At 35.9% G+C, this 15,233-nt stretch overlaps 1 protein-coding gene across 1 annotated transcript in view; it reads left to right on the top strand.

Annotated features, from left to right (window-relative positions):
* The window catches only part of LOC137294324 (UDP-GalNAc:beta-1,3-N-acetylgalactosaminyltransferase 2-like), a 552,386-nt gene that overhangs the window by 48,806 nt on the left and 488,347 nt on the right, over positions 1-15,233 (top strand). Inside the window, exon 6 of the mRNA XM_067825322.1 lies at positions 11,943-12,038. Within this exon, the coding sequence (XP_067681423.1) occupies positions 11,943-12,038 (96 nt within the window). The remainder of the gene's footprint in view (positions 1-11,942; positions 12,039-15,233) is intronic.

The raw sequence follows: 15,233 nt of genomic DNA, 5'->3' as shown, positions 1-15,233 counted from the left end.
CCGAGTCAGTTCTAAAGTATTTAGTAATGAGTATTGACCAAAGAGCAAGATACAATGATTCACAACAGAGGTTTCAAGTACAATGCAGCAGAGTCAGTTCTAAAGTATTTAGTAATGAGTATTGACCAAAGAGCAAGATACAATGATTCACAACAGAGGTTTCTAGTACAATGCAGCAGATTCAAGTCTAAAATGTTTAGTAATTTGTATTGACCAAAGAGCAAGATACAATGATTCACAACAGAGGTTTCAAGTACAATGCAGCCGAGTCAGTTCTAAAATATTTAGTAATTTGTATTGACCAAAGAGCAAGATACAATGATTCACAACAGAGGTTTCTAGAACAATGCAGCAGATTCAGTTCTAAAGTATTTAGTAATGAGTATTGACCAAAGAGCAAGATACAATGATTCACAACAGAGGTTTCAAGTACAATGCAGCCGAGTCAGTTCTAAAGTATTTAGTAATGAGTATTGACCAAAGAGCAAGATACAATGATTCACAACAGAGGTTTCAAGTACAATGCAGCCGAGTCAGTTCTAAAGTATTTAGTAATGAGTATTGACCAAAGAGCAAGATACAATGATTCACAACAGAGGTTTCAAGTACAATGCAGCAGAGTCAGTTCTAAAATATTTAGTAATTTGTATTGACCAAAGAGCAAGATACAATGATTCACAACAGAGGTTTCAAGTACAATGCAGCAGATTCAAATCTAAAATATTTAGTAATTTGTATTGACCAAAGAGCAAGATACAATGATTCACAACAGAGGTTTCAAGTACAATGCAGCAGAGTCAGTTCTAAAGTATTTAGTAATGAGTATTGACCAAAGAGCAAGATACAATGATTCACAATAGAGGTTTCAAGTACAATGCAGCAGATTCAAGTCTAAAATGTTTAGTAATTTGTATTGACCAAAGAGCAAGATACAATGATTCACAACAGAGGTTTCAAGTACAATGCAGCAGAGTCTGTTCTAAAGTATTTAGTAATGAGTATTGACCAAAGAGCAAGATACAATGATTCACAACAGAGGTTTCAAGTACAATGCAGCAGAGTCAGTTCTAAAATATTTAGTAATGAGTATTGACCAAAGAGCAAGATACATTGATTCACAATAGAGGTTTCAAGTACAATGCAGCAGATTCAAGTCTAAAATATTTAGTAATTTGTATTGACCAAAGAGCAAGATACAATGATTCACAACAGAGGTTTCTAGAACAATGCAGCAGATTCAGTTCTAAAGTATTTAGTAATTTGTATTGACCAAAGAGCAAGATACAATGATTCACAATAGAGGTTTCAAGTACAATGCAGCAGATTCAAGTCTAAAATATTTAGTAATTTGTATTGACCAAAGAGCAAGATACAATGATTCACAATAGAGGTTTCAAGTACAATGCAGCAGATTCAAGTCTAAAATATTTAGAAATTTGTATTGACCAAAGAGCAAGATACAATGATTCACAACAGAGGTTTCAAGTACAATGCAGCAGAGTCAGTTCTAAAGTATTTAGTAATGAGTATTGACCAAAGAGCAAGATACAATGATTCACAACAGAGGTTTCAAGTACAATGCAGCAGAGTCAGTTCTAAAGTATTTAGTAATGAGTATTGACCAAAGAGCAAGATACAATGATTCACAACAGAGGTTTCTAGTGCAATGCAGCAGATTCAAGTCTAAAATGTTTAGTAATTTGTATTGACCAAAGAGCAAGATACAATGATTCACAACAGAGGTTTCAAGTACAATGCAGCAGAGTCAGTTCTAAAGTATTTAGTAATGAGTATTGACCAAAGAGCAAGATACAATGATTCACAACAGAGGTTTCAAGTACAATGCAGCAGGTTCAAGTCTAAAATATTTAGTAATTTGTATTGACCAACGAGCAAGATACAATGATTCTCAACAGAGGTTTCAAGTACAATGCAGCAGAGTCAGTTCTAAAGTATTTAGTAATGAGTATTGACCAAAGAGCAAGATACAATGATTCACAACAGAGGTTTCAAGTACAATGCAGCAGAGTCAGTTCTAAAGTATTTAGTAATGAGTATTGACCAAAGAGCAAGATACAATGATTCACAACAGAGGTTTCTAGTACAATGCAGCCGAGTCAGTTCTAAAGTATTTAGTAATGAGTATTGACCAAAGAGCAAGATACAATGATTCACAACAGAGGTTTCTAGTACAATGCAGCAGATTCAGTTCTAAAGTATTTAGTAATGAGTATTGACCAAAGAGCAAGATACAATGATTCACAATAGAGGTTTCAAGTACAATGCAGCAGATTCAAGTCTAAAATATTTAGTAATTTGTATTGACCAAAGAGCAAGATACAATGATTTTCAACAGAGGTTTCAAGTACAATGCAGCAGAGTCAGTTCTAAAGTATTTAGTAATGAGTATTGACCAAAGAGCAAGATACAATGATTCACAACAGAGGTTTCAAGTACAATGCAGCAGAGTCAGTTCTAAAGTATTTAGTAATGAGTATTGAACAAAGAGCAAGATACAATGATTCACAACAGAGGTTTCAAGTACAATGCAGCAGAGTCAGTTCTAAAGTATTTAGTAATGAGTATTGACCAAAGAGCAAGATACAATGATTCACAACAGAGGTTTCTAGTACAATGCAGCAGATTCAAGTCTAAAATGTTTAGTAATTTGTATTGACCAAAGAGCAAGATACAATGATTCACAACAGAGGTTTCAAGTACAATGCAGCAGAGTCAGTTCTAAAGTATTTAGTAATGAGTATTGACCAAAGAGCAAGATACAATGATTCACAACAGAGGTTTCTAGTACATGCAGCAGATTCAAGTTTAAAATATTTAGTAATGAGTATTGACCAAAGAGCAAGATACAATGATTCACAACAGAGGTTTCTAGTACAATGCAGCCGAGTCAGTTCTAAAGTATTTAGTTATGAGTATTGACCAAAGAGCAAGATACAATGATTCACAATAGAGGTTTCAAGTACAATGCAGCCGAGTCAGTTCTAAAGTATTTAGTAATGAGTATTGACCAAAGAGCAAGATACAATGATTCACAACAGAGGTTTCTAGTACAATGCAGCAGAGTCAGTTCTAAAGTATTTAGTAATGAGTATTGACCAAAGAGCAAGATACAATGATTCACAACAGAGGTTTCTAGTACAATGCAGCAGAGTCAGTTCTAAAGTATTTAGTAATGAGTATTGACCAAAGAGCAAGATACAATGATTCACAACAGAGGTTTCTAGTACAATGCAGCCGAGTCAGTTCTAAAGTATTTAGTAATGAGTATTGACCAAAGAGCAAGATACAATGATTCACAACAGAGGTTTCTAGTACAATGCAGCAGAGTCAGTTCTAAAGTATTTAGTAATGAGTATTGACCAAAGAGCAAGATACAATGATTCACAACAGAGGTTTCAAGTACAATGCAGCAGAGTCAGTTCTAAAGTATTTAGTAATGAGTATTGACCAAAGAGCAAGATACAATGATTCACAACAGAGGTTTCAAGTACAATGCAGCAGAGTCAGTTCTAAAGTATTTAGTAATGAGTATTGACCAAAGAGCAAGATACAATGATTCACAACAGAGGTTTCTAGTACAATGCAGCCGAGTCAGTTCTAAAGTATTTAGTAATGAGTATTGACCAAAGAGCAAGATACAATGATTCACAACAGAGGTTTCTAGTACAATGCAGCAGATTCAGTTCTAAAGTATTTAGTAATGAGTATTGACCAAAGAGCAAGATACAATGATTCACAATAGAGGTTTCAAGTACAATGCAGCAGATTCAAGTCTAAAATATTTAGTAATTTGTATTGACCAAAGAGCAAGATACAATGATTTTCAACAGAGGTTTCAAGTACAATGCAGCAGAGTCAGTTCTAAAGTATTTAGTAATGAGTATTGACCAAAGAGCAAGATACAATGATTCACAACAGAGGTTTCAAGTACAATGCAGCAGAGTCAGTTCTAAAGTATTTAGTAATGAGTATTGAACAAAGAGCAAGATACAATGATTCACAACAGAGGTTTCAAGTACAATGCAGCAGAGTCAGTTCTAAAGTATTTAGTAATGAGTATTGACCAAAGAGCAAGATACAATGATTCACAACAGAGGTTTCTAGTACAATGCAGCAGATTCAAGTCTAAAATGTTTAGTAATTTGTATTGACCAAAGAGCAAGATACAATGATTCACAACAGAGGTTTCAAGTACAATGCAGCAGAGTCAGTTCTAAAGTATTTAGTAATGAGTATTGACCAAAGAGCAAGATACAATGATTCACAACAGAGGTTTCTAGTACATGCAGCAGATTCAAGTTTAAAATATTTAGTAATGAGTATTGACCAAAGAGCAAGATACAATGATTCACAACAGAGGTTTCAAGTACAATGCAGCAGAGTCAGTTCTAAAGTATTTAGTAATGAGTATTGACCAAAGAGCAAGATACAATGATTCACAACAGAGGTTTCAAGTACAATGCAGCAGAGTCAGTTCTAAAGTATTTAGTAATTAGTATTGACCAAAGAGCAAGATACAATGATTCACAACAGAGGTTTCAAGTACAATGCAGCCGAGTCAGTTCTAAAATATTTAGTAATGAGTATTGACCAAAGAGCAAGATACAATGATTCACAACAGAGGTTTCAAGTACAATGCAGCAGAGTCTGTTCTAAAGTATTTAGTAATGAGTATTGACCAAAGAGCAAGATACAATGATTCACAACAGAGGTTTCAAGTACAATGCAGCAGATTCAGTTCTAAAGTATTTAGTAATGAGTATTGACCAAAGAGCAAGATACAATGATTCACAACAGAGGTTTCAAGTACAATGCAGCCGAGTCAGTTCTAAAGTATTTAGTAATGAGTATTGACCAAAGAGCAAGATACAATGATTCACAACAGAGGTTTCAAGTACAATGCAGCAGAGTCAGTTCTAAAGTATTTAGTAATGAGTATTGACCAAAGAGCAAGATACAATGATTCACAACAGAGGTTTCTAGTACAATGCAGCAGATTCAAGTCTAAAATGTTTAGTAATTTGTATTGACCAAAGAGCAAGATACAATGATTCACAACAGAGGTTTCAAGTACAATGCAGCCGAGTCAGTTCTAAAATATTTAGTAATTTGTATTGACCAAAGAGCAAGATACAATGATTCACAACAGAGGTTTCAAGTACAATGCAGCAGAGTCAGTTCTAAAGTATTTAGTAATGAGTATTGACCAAAGAGCAAGATACAATGATTCACAACAGAGGTTTCAAGTACAATGCAGCCGAGTCAGTTCTAAAGTATTTAGTAATGAGTATTGACCAAAGAGCAAGATACAATGATTCACAACAGAGGTTTCAAGTACAATGCAGCCGAGTCAGTTCTAAAGTATTTAGTAATGAGTATTGACCAAAGAGCAAGATACAATGATTCACAACAGAGGTTTCTAGTACAATGCAGCAGAGTCAGTTCTAAAGTATTTAGTAATGAGTATTGACCAAAGAGCAAGATACAATGATTCACAATAGAGGTTTCAAGTACAATGCAGCCGAGTCAGTTCTAAAGTATTTAGTAATGAGTATTGACCAAAGAGCAAGATACAATGATTCACAACAGAGGTTTCAAGTACAATGCAGCAGAGTCAGTTCTAAAATATTTGGATTTTTGTATTGACCAAAGAGCAAGATACAATGATTCACAACAGAGGTTTCTAGTACAATGCAGCAGAGTCAGTTCTAAAGTATTTAGTAATGAGTATTGACCAAAGAGCAAGATACAATGATTCACAACAGAGGTTTCAAGTACAATGCAGCAGAGTCAGTTCTAAAATATTTGGATTTTTGTATTGACCAAAGAGCAAGATACAATGATTCACAACAGAGGTTTCAAGTACAATGCAGCAGAGTCAGTTCTAAAGTATTTAGTAATGAGTATTGACCAAAGAGCAAGATACAATGATTCACAACAGAGGTTTCAAGTACAATGCAGCAGAGTCAGTTCTAAAGTATTTAGTAATTAGTATTGACCAAAGAGCAAGATACAATGATTCACAACAGAGGTTTCAAGTACAATGCAGCCGAGTCAGTTCTAAAATATTTAGTAATGAGTATTGACCAAAGAGCAAGATACAATGATTCACAACAGAGGTTTCAAGTACAATGCAGCAGAGTCTGTTCTAAAGTATTTAGTAATGAGTATTGACCAAAGAGCAAGATACAATGATTCACAACAGAGGTTTCAAGTACAATGCAGCAGATTCAGTTCTAAAGTATTTAGTAATGAGTATTGACCAAAGAGCAAGATACAATGATTCACAACAGAGGTTTCAAGTACAATGCAGCCGAGTCAGTTCTAAAGTATTTAGTAATGAGTATTGACCAAAGAGCAAGATACAATGATTCACAACAGAGGTTTCAAGTACAATGCAGCAGAGTCAGTTCTAAAGTATTTAGTAATGAGTATTGACCAAAGAGCAAGATACAATGATTCACAACAGAGGTTTCTAGTACAATGCAGCAGATTCAAGTCTAAAATGTTTAGTAATTTGTATTGACCAAAGAGCAAGATACAATGATTCACAACAGAGGTTTCAAGTACAATGCAGCCGAGTCAGTTCTAAAATATTTAGTAATTTGTATTGACCAAAGAGCAAGATACAATGATTCACAACAGAGGTTTCAAGTACAATGCAGCAGAGTCAGTTCTAAAGTATTTAGTAATGAGTATTGACCAAAGAGCAAGATACAATGATTCACAACAGAGGTTTCAAGTACAGTGCAGCCGAGTCAGTTCTAAAGTATTTAGTAATGAGTATTGACCAAAGAGCAAGATACAATGATTCACAACAGAGGTTTCAAGTACAATGCAGCAGAGTCAGTTCTAAAGTATTTAGTAATGAGTATTGACCAAAGAGCAAGATACAATGATTCACAACAGAGGTTTCTAGTACAATGCAGCAGAGTCAGTTCTAAAGTATTTAGTAATGAGTATTGACCAAAGAGCAAGATACAATGATTCACAATAGAGGTTTCAAGTACAATGCAGCCGAGTCAGTTCTAAAGTATTTAGTAATGAGTATTGACCAAAGAGCAAGATACAATGATTCACAACAGAGGTTTCAAGTACAATGCAGCAGAGTCAGTTCTAAAATATTTGGATTTTTGTATTGACCAAAGAGCAAGATACAATGATTCACAACAGAGGTTTCTAGTACAATGCAGCAGAGTCAGTTCTAAAGTATTTAGTAATGAGTATTGACCAAAGAGCAAGATACAATGATTCACAACAGAGGTTTCAAGTACAATGCAGCAGAGTCAGTTCTAAAATATTTGGATTTTTGTATTGACCAAAGAGCAAGATACAATGATTCACAACAGAGGTTTCAAGTACAATGCAGCAGAGTCAGTTCTAAAGTATTTAGTAATGAGTATTGACCAAAGAGCAAGATACAATGATTCACAACAGAGGTTTCAAGTACAATGCAGCAGAGTCAGTTCTAAAATATTTGGATTTTTGTATTGACCAAAGAGCAAGATACAATGATTCACAACAGAGGTTTCTAGTACAATGCAGCCGAGTCAGTTCTAAAGTATTTAGTAATGAGTATTGACCAAAGAGCAAGATACAATGATTCACAATAGAGGTTTCAAGTACAATGCAGCCGAGTCAGTTCTAAAGTATTTAGTAATGAGTATTGACCAAAGAGCAAGATACAATGATTCACAATAGAGGTTTCAAGTACAATGCAGCAGAGTCAGTTCTAAAGTATTTAGTAATGAGTATTGACCAAAGAGCAAGATACAATGATTCACAACAGAGGTTTCTAGTACAATGCAGCCGAGTCAGTTCTAAAGTATTTAGTAATGAGTATTGACCAAAGAGCAAGATACAATGATTCACAATAGAGGTTTCTAGTACAATGCAGCAGATTCAAGTCTAAAATATTTAGTAATTTGTATTGACCAAAGAGCAAGATACAATGATTCACAACAGAGGTTTCAAGTACAATGCAGCAGATTCAAATCTAAAGTAATGGGACACAAATATGATATCAAGTCATCAAAGTCTTGCTTTGAGAGTTAGAAACAGTTATGCTGAATCAGCAAACTTTCTTGAATGTAGATCAAGCATTGGCAAAGAGGCAGACAGATGTATGTAGGCTGAATGATGACACAACTCCAGTAAATGTGTGTGTGCATGTGTGCGTGTTTGTGTGCACCGTCAACACAACAACCAGCCTTATATATACACAGTCACTGATTTTTTTAGCACTGTGCTACCACATCACCACATCACCTTGTGTTTAACAACAACACATACTAAAGTGAGGCAACTCTGATGTGCTACCACATCTCCACATCACCTTGTGTTTAACAACAACACATACTAAAGTGAGGCAACTCTGAAGTGCTACCACATCACCACATCACCTTGTGTTTAACAACAACACATACTAAAGTGAGGCAACTCTGAAGTGCTACCACATCACCACATCACCTTGTGTTTAACAACAACACATACTAAAGTGAGGCAACTGAAGTGCTACCACATCTCCACATCACCTTGTGTTTAACAACAACACATACTAAAGTGAGGCAACTCTGAAGTGCTACCACATCTCCACATCACCTTGTGTTTAACAACAACACATACTAAAGTGAGGCAACTCTGAAGTGCTACCACATCTCCACATCACCTTGTGTTTAACAACAACACATACTAAAGTGAGGCAACTCTGAAGTGCTACCACATCACCACATCACCTTGTGTTTAACATCAACACATACTAAAGTGAGGCAACTCTGAAGTGCTACCACATCACCACATCACCTTGTGTTTAACAACAACACATACTAAAGTGAGGCAACTCTGAAGTGCTACCACATCTCCACATCACCTTGTGTTTAACAACAACACATACTAAAGTGAGGCAACTCTGTAGTGCTACCACATCACCACATCACCTTGTGTTTAACAACAACACATACTAAAGTGAGGCAACTCTGAAGTGCTACCACATCTCCACATCACCTTGTGTTTAACAACAACACATACTAAAGTGAGGCAACTCTGAAGTGCTACCACATCTCCACATCACCTTGTGTTTAACAACAACACATACTAAAGTGAGGCAACTCTGAAGTGCTACCACATCACCACATCACCTTGTGTTTAACAACAACACATACTAAAGTGAGGCAACTCTGAAGTGCTACCACATCACCACATCACCTTGTGTTTAACAACAACACATACTAAAGTGAGGCAACTCTGAAGTGCTACCACATCACCTTGTGTTTAACAACAACACATACTAAAGTGAGGCAACTCTGAAGTGCTACCACATCTCCACATCACCTTGTGTTTAACAACAACACATACTAAAGTGAGGCAACTCTGAAGTGCTACCACATCTCCACATCACCTTGTGTTTAACAACAACACATACGGAGTGCCGCTGAAACACTATTATTGTGATACGAAATGTGACCCATAATAACTATCACTCAAAACTCTGAACATTGTGACCCAGTAATAGCTATCACTTAATTAATAATAATAATACAAATTACTGAAAATACACGCTCATAACAGTCTCCAGTTGATTAAGCATAGACTTGGATGTTCATAGTGCAAAAAGACATCAACGAAAACAGTAACAGGATTGTAACAAAAGTTTGAAACCACTCCCTTAAATGAAAGGTTGATATTATTGTGTTTTGATCTAATTTCTTTTGTTTGCAAGATGGAGAAAAAGCAATCAAAATAAAACAGTATGTGACCCAAATATGAAGTTGCTTCTGGAAGGATGTAAAGCTGGAACAGCAACATGATACATCCTACCGACAAATGATTGAACTTAGGAAATGATTGTGGAAATGCTAGTAATGACAATCAATATGCGTTAAATGAATTTTGGATGTTTAGGTCAATATCTGATGTGTCCTACATGTGTAGCTTTGCATGTGTGCATATCAGGAAGATATCACTTCTGATCGATGAAGTAACTCTGCATAGTGTTCTACAAGGATATATCTCAGGTCCAATTTTGTTCTCTCTGTGTACCTCATCTATTGGAGATATCACCAGGAACCATGAATTAAGATGATACTCAAATACAATTCTCTGCAATAATCAATATTTTGGCCAGAAATGGTTCATGGATGACCAAAATTGCATCAAGTTGAATGAAGAAATATCTGCCTATCAGGTAATAGCCTCAACACATGCAATAAACCTTGGATTCATGTTTGACAAACATGTGAGCCACGACTCAAAAGTCAGTCTTGTCTGAAAACATCTTTTTCCTGTCAGAAATAAGAGCATGATACGTCACCTTATCAACAGTAAGGCAACAGCAACAATTGTCCAGTAACATGCGATCTGGCAACTAGACTAATGTCTGTTATACAGTCTGCCTCATAACGTTATTACAGAACTTCAATGGGTCCAAAATGCTGGTTCCACAAACAGGTATGACCAAATCACACCAGAGCTCAATCAACTTTACTAGGCGCCCATGAATCTTAGAACTTCTGTTTTTGATAACAAGAGCATATTTGAATCTACAGCATATTACATGTAATTTGGGCTTTTTACAAGAAGCGATTCACAGGTCTGAGGTGCCAAACTTCTGGCAACTTGGGAAATTGATGGTGTTGAACACACCAACCTATATCACTCAAATTGAAATAGAACAAGACCAAAATTGTGTAGTGCTACAACTGGCAATGCAAGATTGCTTCCCCTACCCAAAACAGGATCTCAGATTTGCATCAGTTATGACCTTTGATTTGCCAGCACCATGCTATTAGCTCTACCAAAATGGACAGCACAGACATCTTTGTCTTCTTGGTTTCCTCCCCCATGTGGCAGACATACCATGATAAATGTATAGCACACAGACTCTAACAGGAGATGTAACCCATCTCACTGCCATTGTAGTCTAAGCTGAAGTCTTGCAACAGCCATGGATTTACAAATGAAATGTCTGCCAGTTTGACTGTCTCTTTTTCCATCTGTCGGTCTGTCTCTGTCACTTTGTGTGTGTCTGTGCAACTTTATGTTATTTTATCCTTCTGTTCATCTGCATAGGTAAGGAGCATTTTGTCGGAGTGTTTATCTCAAATGTCAGAAGTCTTTTATTTTAGGATGTTATGACGGCCATTGTGTTCCGTTCAGTTGAGTCCCAGACATGTCTATACATGATCTGTAAAGGAGCCTCCGCAATGTTAGACAAAGTTGACACTGTGTATCTGAATGATTGATGGCTAGTTATTGTTCTTGGGTTGATGGGTAAAGGGCATATTTGTCAGTCTGTAGATCATGGCAGTACTTATAGGTTATCCACATGTGTACAAATACCTCGAAGGTTGTCATTGAGCACTTTCTGCTGGTATCCAGACATACATTATCATGTAACTTGAGAGACATGATCACAGATTACTCATTTTGTAATGTGCTGAGGTATTAGAAAAAAGCATTTCGTATTTACTATTATAGCAAATATAAATGTTTATATGAAAGTTTCTTGTATATTTTATGTCACAATTTTAACCCAATCCAAAATGTTTCGCTTCAAGTTCACAGCTCATTCAAGGCATGCTTGTGTGTTACAAAGCCAAGTCCATCCATTGAGAAGTCGGATTGAGTGACTTCGATAATTTTTGTCAGTTTACTTCTGGAATTGTTCTAATGTTAATCACTGATCCAAGAATCAGGCGAACCAAATTATTCAGATCTGTCATATGGAATTATGTGTTGTGGAATTTTTATTTTTTTAGATCAAACATCTACCTGAATACAGTGATGACAGTGTAGCCCTGTGGTGCAAGTGTTCACTGGTTGTGTCTTAGATCATATTTCAGATTGAAAGGCAGAAGAAAAAGGATTTATACAGAACCAAACTGGAGTAAATGGTCACATATCACATACTCTTTGCTCTTCAGGAAGAACTTGTGAGTGTTGTCTTCAACAGAATGGATCCTGGCATAGACTACCAAGGCTATAGGTACCAGCCGATACAGCCCATACTTCTACCAAAGGTAGGCCATGTTTCATATTTTCTGCAACACCTTCACATCTCTTACATTTCTGTATGTTGAACTGGACACAGTGGGTATATTTCACTGTGAATGCTTACACATGACCCAGAACATTTACACATGACCCAGAACATTTACACATGATCCAGAACATTTACACATGAGCCAGAAGACACAAGAACTGCTTGAACTGAGTAAGGTATCCATTTTGAACTCTGCAGGAGATCTCAGCAGTTTAGCACTATGGATTAGCCCAGATTAGTACAAGCTGCCACTAGGGGTGAAATGGTATGCAGCAGTATTAGCAGAACGGCAGTATTTTGTCTGCAGTTCAGTATAATGTAATGCAATAAAAAAATTATGAATTTTGGGTGTTTGAACTGTAATTTTATTCACCTTTCTAAACTTTTTCTAGACTGTCTAGAAATCAAATATTTTTGTCAAATTCTATGCATTGTATCGTTTGACCGATTTTTCTCATGTACAGATCTGAAGGCCTTATACTGCAATATGTATAGTATGATGGTAAGAGCGTACCATTTTACCCATCACAGCCACATCTACAGAGTGCTGCATCAGTCAATGCTGAACCCTACTTACCTGGATATGGCTCTTAGCATCTTTCCAGTAGATGTCAGTGCAGCCATATGGATAATTTCAGCTTAGCAAACTAGACCAAACAGAATTTTTCTACATTTGGTCTGTGAACCCTTAGCTGAAGTTGAAGACTATAACTGCAATAAACTTGAATGCACCGTTAAATCCTATTTCATCTCACTTCACCTGGAGACACATTGCAACTATGGAGGTGAGGTGTCTGTACATTGTGATAGATGGGCACCGCTCTGTGAGTGAATGGTCGTTTCAATATATATCTGAGCTCAACTACACATAGTTTATTGTTTGGAAGAGTTGCTACACACCTTATAGTTCACTGTTTGTCATGATACAAATAGACAAATTGCATTACAGTGCAAACACTTACACCATTTGTGCTTGAAGAGTCTTAATGGTGCTGTCAGACAATTGTAAGAGATTCCTGGCATGGCTTTCATGCTCTGCAAGCTATTGTGTTTAGAAGACAAAGCACAAGTGACAGATTGACAATGATTGTACCCATCTTGCAATGAGAATAATGCCAGTGTCTATATTATCTGTGTCAAGAATTTTGTAAATGTTAGAAGACTGTGAAACATGCAGGGATTGGTGGAGAAGTTTGAAGAAGAATATGCTTCAGAAGAATGAACTTCATCATGAAGGTGAGTTATTTTTGTTTACAAGTAAAACTGTTGATATGATGATATATACTTCCAATTCTTGAAGTGTATAAAAGGTGTTACAACATGACAAGGTTTCAATATATGATAAATTTACAGGATATGATGTCCCAGGATATGATGAGTTTCGTTTTTTCATCAGTTGATTTTGCATCTGTTTGTCTTTTATGTAGCTTAACTTCTTTATTTTCATTGTCAATAAAACCTCTCATGATAGCAGCTGGATCATCTGCTCTACCAATGGAACTGCTTCTGCACTCCGATTGTGCGCATACTCCTCTGATATTGCGCAAGCAGTGCTATCGTTGTACCAGAACATTGAATTCAGCTTACTTTGGGAGACAGAATAATGTTACAGGATATGATTAGGTTACTGGATATGATCAGGTTATAACATATGATGAGGTTACAGGATGTGATGAGGTTACAGGATGTGATGAGATTATAGCATATGATGAGGTTACAGGATATAATGAGGTTATAGGTCATGATGAGGTTACATTCATTCAAAAAAGAAGATATTCATTCAAAATCAGCTAAAATGTATTTATCTGCAATATCATGGTCATGTTAACTAACATTGTCCGTCAAATTTCATGCTACAAAATACTCAAAACTGTCATATATGACTAACAGTATCTGATGTCAATAATTCATTTGCAAGATTTTGGAGATATGCCAAAATTCCAACCTCAGAACAAGTAAGTAAAATGTGTAAAACAAACCATTGCTGATGAATGTCACTTTTTATTTGTATGTCACTATTGGAAAAAATATGAGCCTGTTAACTGTTTAATGATCCAGATATTGTGAAATTCTGACATCTGCTAAACTGTCCAGATAAATTCACAACACAGAACATGTCTATGTTTATAATAATATGCATTGTTGTACAAAACCAAATTTGTCAGTTGACAAATTATGTTACTTCTCTGTATGTTTTATAGACCTTAAAAGTATCTGAATAAAGATTGACTGATATACATATAAATGCTGTTGTAGTCATTAAATGCCCAGGGCCCTTATGATGTTTCCAGTAATGGTGATTACCAACAATTCATTATACCACATCAGTTTGCTTCACTGTGATATAAAAGAAATAAAAGCTGATAACTGATGATCACCTTTTTGTTACTATACTGAAGACATGGACATTTTGTAATTCTTGTAACACTGCAGTGCCTAATACAGTATAATGAATAAGTGTAGAAACAAATATTTAAAAAATGAACTGTTTGCCACTTTCAGATGTTGAGATATTTCTTATGAGAAACAGTTGTATTTATCAGACAGCATTGGCTGTGAGCAAACTTTGTTAATCAACACATTTTGATATCACACATGAATGCAACCAGTGTGGGAGGGTTAGATGTTCATATAATTCTGTTTATCACATTTACACCATCAGTGCTTAGAGCAACAGAGTCCAGTTACGTAAGCAACGAAACTGAGAAACGAGGTGTGCCATCAGAATGAATGAAAACATGTCCTTAATAAGACTTGTATTTGATGGGAGTATTGAATAGCTTAAGGCAGATGTCAGGAAACTTAAGGTTTCTTCAGGAAGCCTCTGAAGGTTACCAAGGTTAACAGTGTCGGAAATATTTACGAAAGAAAGATGTTTTTCTACGTCATAAGAAAATAAACTCCAATGTTTTTAATTTTTTTATGGTAGGATTATGTTTGCATTGTAGTTACTGAGGTCCACGGAATGGCTTAGCTTTGGTAACTTGTTTGTCATGCTATTTGTCTTGGTATGTTCAGATGCAAAATAATATGTATACTTGACAGCCTCAGAGTTTCTTGTGACTTCATCAGACCCAACTGACTGCAAGCCCTTGTACATGGCTACGTGAGGTATATGTTTAACAATGGGAGTTCAGGTTGCCATCCTACAATCATGGCTTTGTGCAAGGGA

Source organism: Haliotis asinina, chromosome 8 (genome assembly GCF_037392515.1).
Source record: "Haliotis asinina isolate JCU_RB_2024 chromosome 8, JCU_Hal_asi_v2, whole genome shotgun sequence".
Taxonomy (NCBI): domain Eukaryota; kingdom Metazoa; phylum Mollusca; class Gastropoda; order Lepetellida; family Haliotidae; genus Haliotis; species Haliotis asinina.
This window is presented reverse-complemented; position numbering and strand designations above follow the sequence as displayed.